General features: G+C 45.1%; 2 protein-coding genes across 3 annotated transcripts in view; one reads left to right on the top strand and one right to left on the bottom strand.

Moving 5' to 3' along the window:
- Positions 1–2223: 2223 nt before the first annotated feature.
- On the top strand, positions 2224–12982 carry MTIF3 (mitochondrial translational initiation factor 3). 2 transcript variants are annotated; one of them, XM_033104103.1, is made up of 6 exons: positions 2224–2724; positions 4635–4694; positions 5049–5113; positions 8739–9190; positions 11539–11696; positions 12741–12982. In XM_033104103.1, the coding sequence occupies exons 4-6, from the start codon at positions 8740–8742 to the stop codon at positions 12957–12959; spliced, it is 828 nt and encodes a 275-aa protein (XP_032959994.1). In that variant the 5' UTR covers positions 2224–2724; positions 4635–4694; positions 5049–5113; position 8739; the 3' UTR covers positions 12960–12982. The 2 variants fall into 2 exon arrangements, with proteins under 2 accessions (XP_032959994.1, XP_032959995.1); XM_033104104.1 differs by lacking the exons at positions 2224–2724; positions 4635–4694 and adding an exon at positions 4729–4858.
- GTF3A (general transcription factor IIIA) overlaps positions 12944–15006 on the bottom strand; it is a 27514-nt gene continuing 25451 nt past the window's right edge. The window contains exons 8-10 of the mRNA XM_033104046.1: positions 14695–14924; positions 13611–13670; positions 12944–13364 (exon numbers count right to left, since the gene is read on the bottom strand). Coding sequence (XP_032959937.1) covers positions 13200–13364; positions 13611–13670; positions 14695–14924 — 455 coding nt within the window. The 3' untranslated portion in view covers positions 12944–13199. The remainder of the gene's footprint in view (positions 13365–13610; positions 13671–14694; positions 14925–15006) is intronic.

Genomic DNA, 15006 nt, shown 5'->3' with positions numbered 1-15006 from the left:
TGTCTCCCACGCCTCCCTGTTTCAAAGGTTCCCTCCATGCCAGTGGAGAGAGGGGGTACTTTGAAAGCTAACAGGCAAGGAGAGGGACAGAATATAGCCTTTAATCCGTTATCAGAGCAAAACACCAATATATACATTGTGAGAGAAAATGTGTTCTGGGACCAACCATGGATGTTCACGTGGAAATTACTCTGTGGTAGAAGTTTTAGAGTTACCAGGATTTGAGTATTATTGAGTTTGGGTTTTTGTTTGTTTTTTGTAAATCATGGATAGAAGCAGTAGCAATTGAAAAGCTCCATACACTTCTGAGAGTCATATTCTATACACCTATGAAATCAGACAGTTTACAGAGAATTTATGGCATAGTTAATACCGTGTTTCCCCAAAAATATGACGTAGCCGGACCATCAACTCTAATGCATCTTTTGGAGCAAAAATTAATATAAGACCCGGTATTTATATTATGTTATATTATATTATGACCCAGTCTTATATTATAGTAAAATAAGACTGGGTCTTATACTAATTTTTGTTCCAAAGGATGCATTAGAGTTGATTGTCTGGCTAGGTCTTATTTTCGGGGAAACACGGTATTACTTCCCCAAACCCAGAAGTGTGCCTTAGCAAGTAGAGGCCATAAGTACGGGAAGGGGTCCTGGAAGAGCCAGTGGCTGGCTTTACTATCTTTACTCAAGGGTCTTCAAAGTAAGGCTCTCAATGACTCTAAAAATTACCATGTCTCATTGCAGCTGATCTGAGTTCAAGAGATGAAAAAAAATAAACCGCTTTTATGTGAGGACATGTCTCTTAACACCCACCCTTTTCTGCTCATCTCCGTGCAGGAACATTTAAAGCACTTCCTTTTGTTGAGACATCCGACAGTGGCAGTCTAGAAAACTTTGCAAGTCATTTCCTCTGGACACATATGCTTTCAAAGAGGGGGCTACAAAAGGGATGCTGGCAAGTGGCTCCAGTAACCAGGGATTACTTGGTGTGGGTTCATTCGAATCATAATCTTCCCAAATTGCAAGTCCTTAGTTTGGGTATTATACTCAAGTAATGTTACACGTGTCACTTACAATCTTCACAGATTTGTACCCCACTGTTTCGCTCAGGACTTTGGGGGCGTAAAGAACACTTTGCAGCAAGAGCACCAACTCCGGCCCCAGACTGCCTGGGTGTTTTATTCTTGATTCTGCTGCCAGCTGTGTGACCCTGGGCAAATTTCTTCTTTACGCTTCAGTTCCTTCTCCTGTGAAATGGGGTAATAAGGGTGTCCTGAAAAAGAAACGACTGGATAGAAGGGCTTACAACCGTGCCTGGCGGATGCACAGGTAAATGCCAGAGGTGTGGGCACCCCTGAGAACCTCACATTTCCAGGGGATTATGCTAGTCCCTCTCGCCTCGTGTCTCCACTAAGCAAACTTGTGTCTTGGTATTAAGAAATAACTTGGGTGGAGTAAAATGAATCTTCAATTCGTGTTTAACTTGGAAACGGCCAACAGGCAAATACTACCCTTGGACTCTGGGTCACAGAAATGACCTGTTTCTGGGTTTACGTCCCTATTTCAACAAATACTGTGTCTCATGTGACAGACCTGGGACTTGATGAGGAAACTTAGACTTGGTGTTGTTTTCCTCAATGATTTAAAGCTAAACTAGTTTCCTCATCTGTAATGAAAGGAAACCTGATTTGAGGTATTTAATGAGAATAAATGAAACAAGGTGTTCCGCGGGACTACAAGTATCCAATAAATGTAATTTCCTGTCATATGATAAATGAAAGTATTCTCTGATGACTAAGTCACGACTGGAGATTCTCACTCTGCCAGAGGAGCTTCCGATGAAAAGGAGCTGAGAGGGGCAGGAGGTTGACACCAAGAGCGCGACGGAGGGGACAGCGGTCGCAGCCTCGGAAACCAGGGGCAGGCCCCGAAAGGCAGACGGGGGAGAAACCAGAGCCCTGGGCTGCACCCGAGGTTGGGAGCTGCTCTACTGAGCTCTCCGCTTCTCATAACCGCTGACCTGTCGGGAGCCCTTCAATTCCATGTCCTGACTGGTCCCCGTCCCGCCCCATCTCCGTCCTGTCTCCGGTGATGCAGCTCCGACGGCCCGGGGAACCAAGGGAAACCTTTGACTTCCCGAGTCTGTTTGCTCGCCTGCAACACAGGGGCAGTACTCCCGACTCAAAATAATTAGGAAGGCGTTTATGACATATTTTATTAAATACAAATGACGTTCCTGAAAGTTCTTTATAAGCCCTAGTGGGAATGTAGCCATAGTGAGGTTGGAGTCAACGTAAGGTAACGAGGGGAAGGGAAGCTCTAATTGCCACACAAACTTGGCACACCGGTCTTCATCGCATCTCGGGAGACACAGGAGCCAGGTGAGTAGCTATTTCTCGGCAGGAACAGCTCCTCACCCTCTGCACTTTTTTCTTTTTTGTCGGAGGGATTTATCTGGTGAGCCGCTAGGCGCTCTTCCCCAGGTCACCTTTCCTTTAAAAGAGGCGGGCCGAAGCCCCGCCCACTACGGAGAGCGAAGGGGTCTAGTCGCGGAGCCCATTTACTGCTCCCTCAGCCAGACCTTACCAAGTGCCGTCCCGTACGGGAAAGCTAAAGGCGTGGGACACTGCGCGGGTGAGGGGACCTGCCGTGGGAGGACGTGGTCATAGGAACGTGCCTGCGGAGGAGGCGGCACTGCGTTCCGCCGCATCCCTGGAAGGTCAGTGCCACCCATGCTGCCGGGCGGAGCGCGGAGAGGCCCCGCAGGCCCTGCCCTGGGGTCGGGGATTCGGCCGGGCTGTAAAACCGTCTTCGGGCCCAGGCTGCTGCTCGGGCATCCGGGAGCCGTAGGACCCAGACCCGGTGCTTGTCCTTCAGTCCCTTGGACGGCCCACCCCGCCATTCCGGTGCACGTACGCGGCCGTGCACACGCACACCGTACGTCCCTACGCCCCTTCTCGGGGTGGGCGTGGCCACCGCTGCAGGTGACCGGCTCCGTCCTTCTGGGGAGCGTTGCGGGGCTCTGGACCTGTGCTGTGCGCCTGGGCAGGAAAGGCTGGCCAAGCAAAAACTGCGGGAGGACCCACAGGGGGGAATGTTGAGAAGTGACTGGGATGCCTATTGTCCCCCATTTATCACTTAGGAGGCTCAGCAGCATAAGACTCCTGGAAGAAGTTTTTACTGAAAAGCTGCGGTTTCAAGTACACGTTATAAAAGGCCTCAGTCTAAGAAAGTAGAGAGTGGAGGAAAATCAACTACTATTTATTGTGCAAGACACAGTACAGTAAAGGATAAATCAGATCTGTCCCTGCTTCATAGAACTTACTGTCTAGTGAAGGAGAGAAACTACTAAGATAATCACTAAATTATAATGGTGGTAAATGCTATAAGGGAAAATTAAACTATACTGCGGGAGCACTTAATGTTGAGCTCATGGAACAGGTGGGAGCGGAGTGAGTAGGGGGAGATCTGGCTAAGTCTGGGAGGTAATCAGAATGCCCTGAGAAACATCGCACTAGGCAGTGATCTGAGGTTTCCTAAACCTGGGGAAAGCATTTGCAGAATCAACAGCCAGTATGGTTTAGGCAAAAGGGAGTTGGTATAGGAGGACGCTGGAGAGGGGGAAGGAAGGGCCTTTTGGCCTAGAGAGGGGCAGTGTTGAGGTGGGGAGGGTTCTGGGTATGGTGACGGCAGTGCAGAGGGGAGAGCTGAGTGCCGAGTTCAAGTGTGCTCTCAGAGCTCAGTCAGGAGACTGGAGGGAATCCAAACAAGAGATGGATGGGATCTTAAACGAGGGTGGTGGCAATAGATACGGAGAGAAGTGGATGGATTTGAGTGGTATTAGGAAGTAAAACTGATGAGACTTGGGGTTGGGTTAGCTATGAGTGAGGCAGAGTGGAAGTGGAAAAGACCACATATGGCTCTGAATGGACCAGAATGCTGGGCACTGAGGGAGTTCTGGAAGACAAGATGACCATTTGGAAGATTTATGGGGATAAATCCAACTTGTGATATTGAGTCTTTGGTTCTGGACTTAAAAGCTTTTTAAGAAACCTTTCCTGGGTGATTATTAGGTTATTTTAATAAAATAACTAAAAAATAAAACAAAAATTTATATCTAAAAAAATGGTTAATTGGCCAAAGGTGCTATTGTCTTTTTCCAGTGTTGTAAATCAGTGTTTTTTAGCTTTTGAACAGCCAACACTGGTGTGGAGAATATTTCGTGCTCCTTACAGAAGAGCAAAACCAGAACCAAGGGACAGGGACATAAAGGCTTGGTGACCACAGTGCAGTCCTCTGGGACTGAGGCTGCACGACCTGGGCTGGAAGGGGGCCGCTGGGACAATTTTCAGGTCTGCAGACAGAAGCAAGGACTTTGTGAAACTCCTTTGGAAAGTGAGAGAATTTTAAAGTCATAGGAATTGGCAAAATTAATTTCACAAATACTTAAACCGCTAGAATCTATGTTACTTTGATTCAACCTCCCTGGAAAGAATAGATGTCAAGGTGAGCTTGTGAATGTCAGCTATATAAGAAAGAAAAGCAGTGAGGAAACAAATAATAGAAGTTATTTTCACTCCTCAGTCTGCATAGTTTCAAAATACATGTAAGCAATTTCATTTCTTACAGGATGGGACCCACCCCTCGTGATTATATCTACTGAACCTTGTATTCCTTGGAATCCGGAAGGTACGTTTGGAGGCAGGACCAGGTTCAGGTTAACCTGCTGTCAGGACTGCTTCACAGAACGCTCCTCCACGAGCCGGGTCACACGAGGACCCGTGCACTGGGATGTCGGTTATCCAGCATCTGGATGCTGAGTCTGACCCCTGGTTCTGAGGGTGATGGCCAGAGTGTGTTTTTCCTGTTTCAGTTGGGAGGTCATCTTTGGGTCACCCTTTGGCCTCACTTAAGTACCTTGTTTCTTCATCAGCTTTTCACCTAATGCTTTTTGTATCTATCCTCGCCTGAATCAGGGATTTGATTGGAGGTGGCAGAGTGGCGATTTTTTAATTACTTTTACTGTTCTTCTCTATTTGTTAGCTGGCATTCTCTGAAGAAGAGCTTTTCTTCATCAGCTGGGGATGATTCCAGTTCTTCCTAAAAAGGTAGGATAAATGCTTAGTTCTTCTTTAATTACCAATTTTCAAAGTAAGGAGTCAGGACAACAGTCATGTGTAGTTGTGGCAAATTATCTCTTTTTTATAGATTTTTGCATATTCAGTGTGTTGAAATGAATTTTAGTCATTAATGTTTAAATTATCACATTTGGCCAGTAGGAGGCCCTTCGTGTTACCAACTGTAAGTGAAATGTACACAAAATTATAACACTTCGGGGAAAAATGAAAACGTGGTATCTGATGATACAAAGGAATGATTATTAATTGGGATAATGTTATTGTGGTTATTAAAAAAAATAGAAGCGTCCATACTCTTGGAAGTGACATACTGACATATTCTGATGAGATAAGCTGTCCTTTGAAGTAGTTCATGGCTGGGTGGGGGCAGGAATAGTTGAGGGGTAGAGATGAAGCAAGCACAGTCACGTGCTGCTAATTATTAGGGTGCTGAGTGACGCGTGCGTAAGGCCTTATTACACTGTTCTTTCTGTACAGGTTGGAAAATTTCCCTAATATAAAAGCTTGTAATTATTTAAATTTATGTGGCTATTGTGCTTCAAATTTAATAACAGAGTTTTTTTTCCTTAATTTTGTATTTATAATTTTATCTAGGAAAAGCTTATTTTAAACAAGCATGCACATCTTCAACCTGGCTGCTTAAAAGCCAGAATTTAACTAGTATTGAAGCTTAATTGTTGTGTAAGGCAAGAAAATGTAAAGCTTTTTAAAATTTGAATAATGATAAAGACCTTCATAAAAAAACTTAGAACAATATTTTTTCACTTTATCTTTTTCTCTTGGGAAGTGCTTTTAAAGTTTAAAAATATTCTACATCATTTTTCTGAAATATTTTGCAAATAAATGCAATTTATTTATTAGTATAAAAATATTTCCTCCTTTTAAAAAGTTTTGAGAAATAATAATTATTTAGGAAGAATAGGAAAAAAGATCAGTATATCTTCAGCCTCTAATAACCAGGATTTCTATAAATTGCATCTTTTTCCTATGCCTAGTTTATATGCTTACTTGTTCTTAAAAGTCCTACATTTTGAAATATTTTCCATTTTTATATGTTGATAATTCATTACACAGGGCACATTAGCTTTCATCTGTAACTGGTAGTTTCATCCTAACTCAGTGAAATATGGGATTTGATGCTCCTGCTACTTTTCTGATGCTAAATGGGGAAAAAAAATGTTTTCTCTGGTGTCCGTTTCTGCTTTTTTGGTTTGGGGGGCTTCCTCCACCAACAAATACCTGGCTTTTGTGTTAAACAGTAAGCATCTCAGCTATTTAAAATGCAGTTTGCCCCACCTTAAAGCCTTTACAACATCTACAGCTGGAATTCCCAGCCAGTTAAGGACCAGTCAGTTCATCTCGCTCACTGTTGATGAAGCATCTGGCCATCGATGTCACTGAGGTCGGTAGACCTCTGACAGCTGGCAACGTGAAGAGTGCAGCCGACCAGCGTTGGCGTGGTTGGTGGATCATGCACATCTGAAGTCCTGGAGGTTAGATACCAGCAGACACTGCCATCCCTCCTGGCAGGTCCCCTTGGCTTATCCATCCATTCAGCGTACTGAGCCAAGTTCAGGTACCAGTGCTAGAAACACAGCAGTGAACAGAATGGACAGGTTACATTTTTGCCTTGCAGCTTACATTCTAGTGAGGAGAGATTATAAACTTAGGTATAAATAATTCTGTGCTATGTCCAGCAGTGAATTTTGTTAAAAGGCCAGGTCATGGGTTTGAAAGTGATGGGGTGCCATTGTAGAAAGAGTGGGCAGAGAAGGCTTCACGGACCTGACGTAAAGGAACTGTGCACTGTGAAGGAAAGAACTCGGGGGCACAAGGGCCCGGGGGGTGGGAGGGCGCTCCACTGTGTACAAGGACAGCAGGGGGCCAGCAAGGCTGCAACTGCAAGCCAGAGGAAGGAGTCAGTGCAACGGGCAGAGGAAGGTGGGGGCCGGGTCATGGAGGGCACCACAGGTCCCTGCGTGGGTTTGGCTTTTGCCCTGAGAGGGGAGCCAGTGGAGGGACATGGTATGACTTACACATTTTAAAAGGATCGCTCTGTGGCCGTGTGGGTGATAAATTACAGGGCGGCTAGGGCAGGGAGACCAGTCAGGAGGTCCCTACTGCAATCCAGGGAGAGAGGATGGAATTTTTGGAGCAGGGTGGTAGCAATGGAGAAGGTGGGAAGCGACTGCATCCTGGGTGTATTTTAAAGGTTGAACAAGACTTGCTGATGAATTGCTGAGAGAAAAAGAAGAGTCAAGGATAACTTTGTCATTTTGGCCTGACCATATGGAAAGATGTATTGTCACTGTATGAGCCAGGGGAGCCTGAGGGAGGAGCGTGTCGGGGGAAGATGGAGAATTCAGGTTTGGACACGTTAGGGTGACTGCCGGGTATCTGCCGTAGGTCGAGGTGTTGGGTAGGCAGTTAACTACACGTTTGGAATTCATGGGAGATGTTGAGTCAAAGCAGTAAATGTGGGTGTTATCAAGCTAGATAAGGAGGGAAGAGAGAATATGCATGTCCCGTCACTTTCTTTTCAATTTGTGTTTTTTTTTTCCATATCACTGTCAACAAGGGGCCTGAGTGGTGGTGGCAGATCCGAACAGTGGGTTGACACGTCAAAGCTCGGGAGCAGAGGGAATTTCCAGGTCTAACAAACAGCCCAGGGGATGTGCATGCAGTTGACCCCAGGCACGTTCTGTGAGAAGCACGACTCACTTACAGCACCTCACTCATCCTTTCCTCTTTCATCTTTGGCGGCACACCTCTGAGTTCTTGATGCTCTAGTGTTTTGTCAGCAAACCCTAGATTAGCCCATGAATGGGTCCTCTCATCCCTCCTTCACCTGCGCTTCTAAGCTTTACTTAACATGTGAATGGAAGGAGAGAGACACTTACTAAGGCAGATTAGCAACTAAAAAACAAAACCATTTATGAGGGCAGCACTCACAACTAGAGGAAAACTAGTGTCGCCATCTGTGCCTAATGCTTCGGTAACATTTGGTAGGAATGCCTTACTTACCTTGCGAGGAAGCTTTCTAGTTTGCGGTCAGCACTTTGATTAATGTCAGGGTATTTCCTTTCCGATAGTCACACCTAGTTCTTCCATTGGGTCAGCTTTCTTCATGGAGAGAGTTCCCTTCCCGAATGGTGCTCTAATATTTTGTGTACCATCAGATATACTGATAAATTATCAAGTTTATGAATGGCTGTTTATGAATCACCAAGGATTTTAGACTACATCCTCCTTAATAAACCTTTTGGATGATCTTTGCTTTTGAAGTTGGCACTATAAGATCCATGGGAAACAGAATCAAATGAGATATTTGGGAAAGAAAAAAATGGAAAACCAAAGCACTGTGTAAATGTGGTCTATCTAACAAGAACTTGCAGTGGGTACAGTACCACCATGAGTTAGTGTGACCACGGTCACCTGATGGTCCGTGGTATTGGTATGTTTCCTGTGCACAGATCCGTCACGTTCACAGGTGACAGAGTCCCCACAGCCTCACACAACACCCTCCATGTGCCACAATATCAAACCACAAGAATAAGTGACTGAATTTTCATGAACTTTTCTCTCTCCTTTGTAGGATGGCTGCTCTTTTTCTAAAGACATTAACATTACAAACCATAAAGACTGAGAATCAGTGCATTAGAAGATATATTGGTATATACATCGTGCAAAAGACACAGTTGTCCCTTATTGCTTCTGCCCCAAGACTGTCCCACCTAATTCATGCAAAAGCTTTTAGTACTGAGGACACCCAGGATGCAAGAAAAAAGAGAAAAAAGAACGACACTGGTTTTAGTAACATTGGAAGGAAAATTAGTGAGCGGATCATTCGTGTATTTGATGAGAAGGGCAGTGATTTGGGAAACATGCACCGAGCTGACGTGATTCGACTCATGGACGAGCGAGACCTGCGACTTGTGAAAAGGAACAGCAGCGCGGAGCCTCCAGAGTTCCAGCTCATGACAGGGACGCAGATTCACGAAGAGCGACTGAGACTGAGAGAGAGGGAGAAGACTAGGCCTGCACCTGGTAGGTGGCTCGCTCTCCGCCCGAGTCCTTAGGCCTGCACATCGGCGGCTCACACTGGGTTTTGCCACGGTGCCTTGTGACGGGGAGTGGAAAACTGGAAAATTCAGTTTCACCACTGTTTCCAGCGTTTTTTCATCCCTCCCTTATTTCTATTCCTTTTTCTCCCTTTTCCTTTGTCTCCTGTGTCTATCATCTCTTCCTTTCAACCTGTGTAAAATGAGGGGTAAACACCAAAATGATGGGAGCTCTTCCTGCCCCTTCGTCCTTAGCGGGGTCTCCAAACGCCAGGCAGGCAGAGTAACTGAGGGCTGAGAAGATGCGACCCGGAAGAGATGGAGTCAGGTTCCTGTTCCTGTCTGGGCCATGCACCTACCCTCCGTTTTACCTCATCTCCGAAGTGCAGGTGTTTGGTTAATTACATGGGAGCACTTTCTAAACTAAAGGGTTCACCACAGAGCCGCTCCCATTTTGTTACAATACTGGGAGTGACACTCTTTTACATATTTACCAGTCACCTCACAGGGCTCTTGCCATGTAAACCTTATAGAAGCCCCAATTGGACATTGACGATGTTTGTTTTTCATGATTCCTGCTAAGTGCTGATCATTAAGATTGTTCAGTGGAAAAAGCACTGGGGCAGGGTCAGAAGACTGGCCCCAGGGCTGCCACAGTGAGGCTGTGTGTCTTGAGAAAATCACACCTTGTATGGCTCAGTTTGTAACACCACACTTAACAAGGAAGTTGACCTGAAAACACAAAATTTTCAGAAGAGGCCAACTAGGGTGATAAGGACCCCAAACTATATTACTGAAAAAAATGTTGAACACACTGGAGAAGCTTGGAGGAGTCACTTTACTTTGTCCTGATAGGAAACTAGGACCAACTGGTAGGAAGCAAAGAGGTGTTAATAAAAGAATTCTTCTTTTAAAAAAATTACTTATTTTGGAAATTCAGAGCACAGAGAAATATAGTAAACAACTGTTACCATCCAAAATGAACAAGCATTGTCATTCTTCAGATTTCTTTAAAGAAAATACAGAAAAGTTGAGGTCCTCTGTGCTTTTTGTTCCATCCTCCTTCCCTCCCTAGAGGACCCCGCTTGCTCTTGCAGACGCAGCTGTAGATCCAGTCCATGCTGTTCAACGCGTTACGTAGTCACAAAGTATGTAATAGAATGATTTTCTGTGCATAAATTGTAAATGGCACGCTATTGTTTCCAGGATGTTTCTGTAATAGCTGTGGTTAACTTACTGTAATTACCAGGTGACATTTCATCAGAAGCATATGCCATAGCTTTGTTAGTCCACTTCCATGGCCGTTGTGCTTGTTTCCAGTTTTCATTATTATGAACAATGAGCATGTGTTTCAGTGTCTCCTTGTGTGCGCTCCAGATTCCATGTAGCAAATCGTCAGCAGTGTATGAAATTTCTACATTTTTATGTATCCTCACCCACACTTGGTGCTGTCAGACTCTAATTTTTGTCATGCTGATGGGTGAGAAACCGTATCTTAGTATTTTCATTTGTATTTTCACCATTTGCCTTTCCTCTTCATATTCTTATTTTTTCTTAGGAAATTTCCTATTCATATTTTTTTCTTATATCGATGGTTTATTTTTCTTCCTGATTTATAGGGTTCTTTATTCTGTGTGATGCAAATATCTTAGATTTCTCTCTCGTTTTTCCCTCGTCCTGAGGTCATAAACATATCCTTTCTTCTATTTGTTTTAAAGTTGTATTTTTTTTCACATTTAGATAGTCCATCTGGGAAGATTTTGGTATGGGTTTGAAACCTAACTTCTCTCCCAGTGTAACCTCTCAGTTGTCCCAGTGCCTTTAATGCAGTTTGCTCCTTCCCTGTAAAATTACTTTCTAATCGTCAGGATTGCCAGAGACAGAATGAATGCAGGACGTAGGGAGTTCCCCCTTGTCTGACAGTCTGGATGACCCCACTGGAGCTAGGAGGACATCACAAAAGGATGCGAAGATGAGAAGAGTACTTCCCCAACGCTGATCACATCAGAAAGAAAAATAAGGATAATCAATTTTATCATAACGCTGAATGTGTTCCTTTTAAAAGGACCATTCTATTGGTATTCTTTCATCAAATGATGGTAACAATAAATGGAGGCATTTCATATTTAAATACCCTTGCTTAGAAGGCAAAAATTGGTACCTTTATGTTTGTCTCCCCCATTTAAAAAGTGTTTACTGGTCTGTGAAACTCACGTCGGGAGAGGACCATTAGGGCGCCTGTGGCAACCTAAGAGTTTATGTACATGCGCGGTTTAGGTCTCGTAAGCAGGACAGTGAATAGTCCTAGCACCGAGTCTCACTGTTTCAAACTAGGACCGACTCTGACAAAGGAACTAACTTTTTCTTCAAATATCGGACAACATGATTTGGACACAAAGAGAAAACAGATTCAGCAGTGGATTGAGAAAAAATACAAAGTTCAAATTACCATAAAGAAAGGGAAGAATGTAGAAGAGCCAGAAAATAAAGTGGTAAGTAGAAGCAGGTATGAGTAACGTGTTGTTTTCTGATATGAAATACAACTGTAAAAAATCTGGCAACTGGAAAAGCCAAGAAAAGTGACGTAGTTGTACCCAGTGATGGTCACAGGTTCCCAGTTGGTTTTTCATAATGCAAGCATACTGTAATTACTTTTTCCATTTTAACAAATATGTTGCCCTGTGAAAACATTCTACTTCATAATTTAAAGGCTATCTACGATTCTGTTTTACAAATTGTAGAATATCTAACATTTAAATAGGAAAACTAGAAACTTTACAGATTCTAAAGAAACTTTACAGATAAAGAACTTTACAGATTCTAAAGTTTCTAGTTTTCCTATTTAAATGTTAGATATTCTACAGAAACTTTACAGATTCATTCTTTTTAAAGTTTGTTTCCTCTTTATAAATGCCTGTAAGAAGCATCATGTATAAAGTGAAAGTGTCTTCAGGAAAGTGTGTATGTGTGTTTCTAGTCCCAGGATAAGTTCATGGAACAGCTACGTGGCATTTAGTCAGTAAGTGGTCCTCAGCTGAAAGGCAGCCCGGTCCCGTGGTTTTCAGCTCTAGTTCATGCTGGAATCACTCAGGCCTGGGTCCTCACCCAACTCACCCAGAACCTCTCGAACCAGGTGAATTTTTCTCATCACCCCAAGTGACTGAGTGAGTGTTGGGAAATGCACTGGGCTAACAGTTTGGGGGATAAGCAGGTACTTTGCCAATGCCTGAACCAACTGCTTTATACCTGTTGTTGCAAAAAGGTAGCCTGGGGCCAGCCGTGGCCCTCAGCGCAGCGGCAGAGTAGGGATGTAAAACTAGCAAGCCTTTAGTGCCCTAGTTTAGTTACAGGCGTTTGTAGAACTGCCTGGGCAGCGTACAGGTGTGGAGCTTAACTGGGTATGGAGCGTTTGATTTAGTGAATCACTTAAAATACGAATTCAAGAATGCTGGGGTTTCTGGTTTCTGGAGTATAAACACTAGAAAGACTCAAAGATACGGGTTTTAAATTAATCGTTGGCTGTTTTCCCTTCTTAGGAGGAGATATTTAATCAAATCCTCCAGACTATGCCTGGATTGGCTACCTTCTCATCCAGCCCACAACCTGTTAAAGGAGGAAAAGCTGTATTATGTGTTCTTCGTCCTTTGAGCAAAAAGGAAGAGATTGCATATAGGGAAACTCAAGGGACCCAGAAAGGAGACTCTTTGAACAAAGAAAATGGAAACAGTAGAGAATCAGATGTCCTGCATCAGTGATTTAATAAAGAAAAATGTGCCTCTGAAAGAGACATTCGTCCTTTTTTTGCATTATTATGCTTCGCAGATGCTGCAGTTTTTTACAAATTGGAAGCAAGACCCTCCACCAGCAAAAGCATTACAACTCGCTTTATTGCATATTCGCTTTACTGCGGTGGTCTGGAACCCACGCCAGTATCTCAGGTCTGCCTGTAGCTGAGCTGGCTGGTCTGTCGTCCTGGAAAGAAAGGAGCTGGATGCTTAGCTGAGGGCAAGCGCTGCAACTGTGGAGAGCACCTTGTCCTCTGCGCAGGTCAGCGACATGCCAGCTATCGGCAACGAAAAGCCCTGTTCTTGTTTCCTTTTAGGAGGAATATACCCACTGAGGCGAGAGGCCAAACTCCGTTTTGCACGAGCTCGTTTCACCTTTGGAAATAAGGAAAACAGACCATTGGAATTCAAGCTCAGAACTAGCAGAACTAACTTGACAACAGCTGTACGCCGATAGGTACACAGCACTCCTGTGTAAGAAACTGAAGTCCCTACAGTCGCTTTCACTAGTGGGGCAGACTCGCCGTAAGAAGCTGAACGTATTCTAAATAGATCGCATCTGGCTTAATTAAGCACTCTGTGTTTTACACACAGCAGCTTGCCTAAGTCATCCCAACTTACTTTGAGCTTCATTCTCTTCCTGTCAGGGTCGTGCACGATGGCATGCCTCGAGAGACTCTGCTGCAATGAAGGGAACGGGAACAAAGATATTTAAAACACTGCCATTTGGTGTCTGTTAAGGTGAACACTGAGTTATTTAAATGGTCAGCCTTCTTTCTGTTCCGTTCTCAAGTGACGCGCCCTCTAGGTACCAGGGCTCCTACCAGACAGGATCCTGCCTCACCCTGGACGGCCATCACCGCCCCCTCCCCTGCCCCAGGTTCGGGTTTAGTCTTGACCACTGTGGCTGCTCAGCTGTCCTCAGTAAGAGGGAGGTCAGGAAAACCAGTTCTGAGTGAACTGCGCCCAGCTGAAGGACACTCTTCTAACCGCAGCTGTCAGCAGGGCCAGTCCTGCCGCCCCTCAGTGCTGACGGCCGCCAGCTCCACGTGGTTCCGGTGGCTCGGACCTGCACTCGGCGGCCTCCTCTCTCTTCAGTCTTTACTCACAGTAAGTGCCTGGAAGCGCCAACCAGAGTCCGCAGAGCCGCACAGGCCCCGCCGTTACTGCACACTCCTCACTACTGGCATCACGTGAAGGTCTAGACTAGATTCCCGAGGTTCTGCAGCCCCTCACGCCCCTGTCGCCCACCTCCCTTCTCCATCCCCACACAATGGTCTAAAAGGATGGCTCCCAGGTGACGGCAGTCTAAAAGGACACCCAAATCACCTCCTATGAATAACAAGCACATGGTACCACAGGCCACTGCCACGTAAGAATCACCTGGAGGGTTTGTTACCATGTTTCTGGGCCCCAACCAACTCGCAGTTTCTAATTCAGGAGGTCTAGAATAGGACATATGGATGTGCATTTCTAGCAATTCCCAGGTGATGCCGGGGCCACACTTTGGACCACTTGGCATAGGCAAATCCAGCTGTTCTGTGGACTTGGGTTCAGACCCACGTGGCTGAAGCAAGAGCGGAAGGTCTTGGGGCCCTGCTCAGCCAGCCTTCCCATCGGCAGGCCCTGGGCCACCACCCTGGCATCCACGGCTCCTAGGAACCCAGCTGGGAGGCCAGACCCCTCTGTGAGGGGCAGTACTTACTTTCATCGCAAACGTTTTGCCACAGCCAGCATGTTCACACACAAACGGGCGCCTCTCCTCATGGAAGGAGAGAATGTGGCTCTGGAGATTGAACACAGTGGTGTAGGTCCTCCCACAGCCCTCTCGGGGACACCGACACACAGCCCTTTCTGGGGCATGAGTCTTCATATGCTGCTTCAGGTAATCTTTGCGCTTCAACGTTTTCTGGCACACTTCACATATTGTTTCCTCTGGTGAAACAGACAAAAATGTTAAACCACTTTCCCCAGGTATTACCACACAGAAAACATTAATATTCAAAATATAAGTAAC

Source organism: Rhinolophus ferrumequinum, chromosome 4 (assembly GCF_004115265.2).
Source record: "Rhinolophus ferrumequinum isolate MPI-CBG mRhiFer1 chromosome 4, mRhiFer1_v1.p, whole genome shotgun sequence".
Taxonomy (NCBI): Eukaryota; Metazoa; Chordata; class Mammalia; order Chiroptera; family Rhinolophidae; genus Rhinolophus; species Rhinolophus ferrumequinum.
The sequence above is the reverse complement of the archived record's forward strand: the minus strand, read 5'-3'. Positions and strand labels throughout refer to the sequence as shown.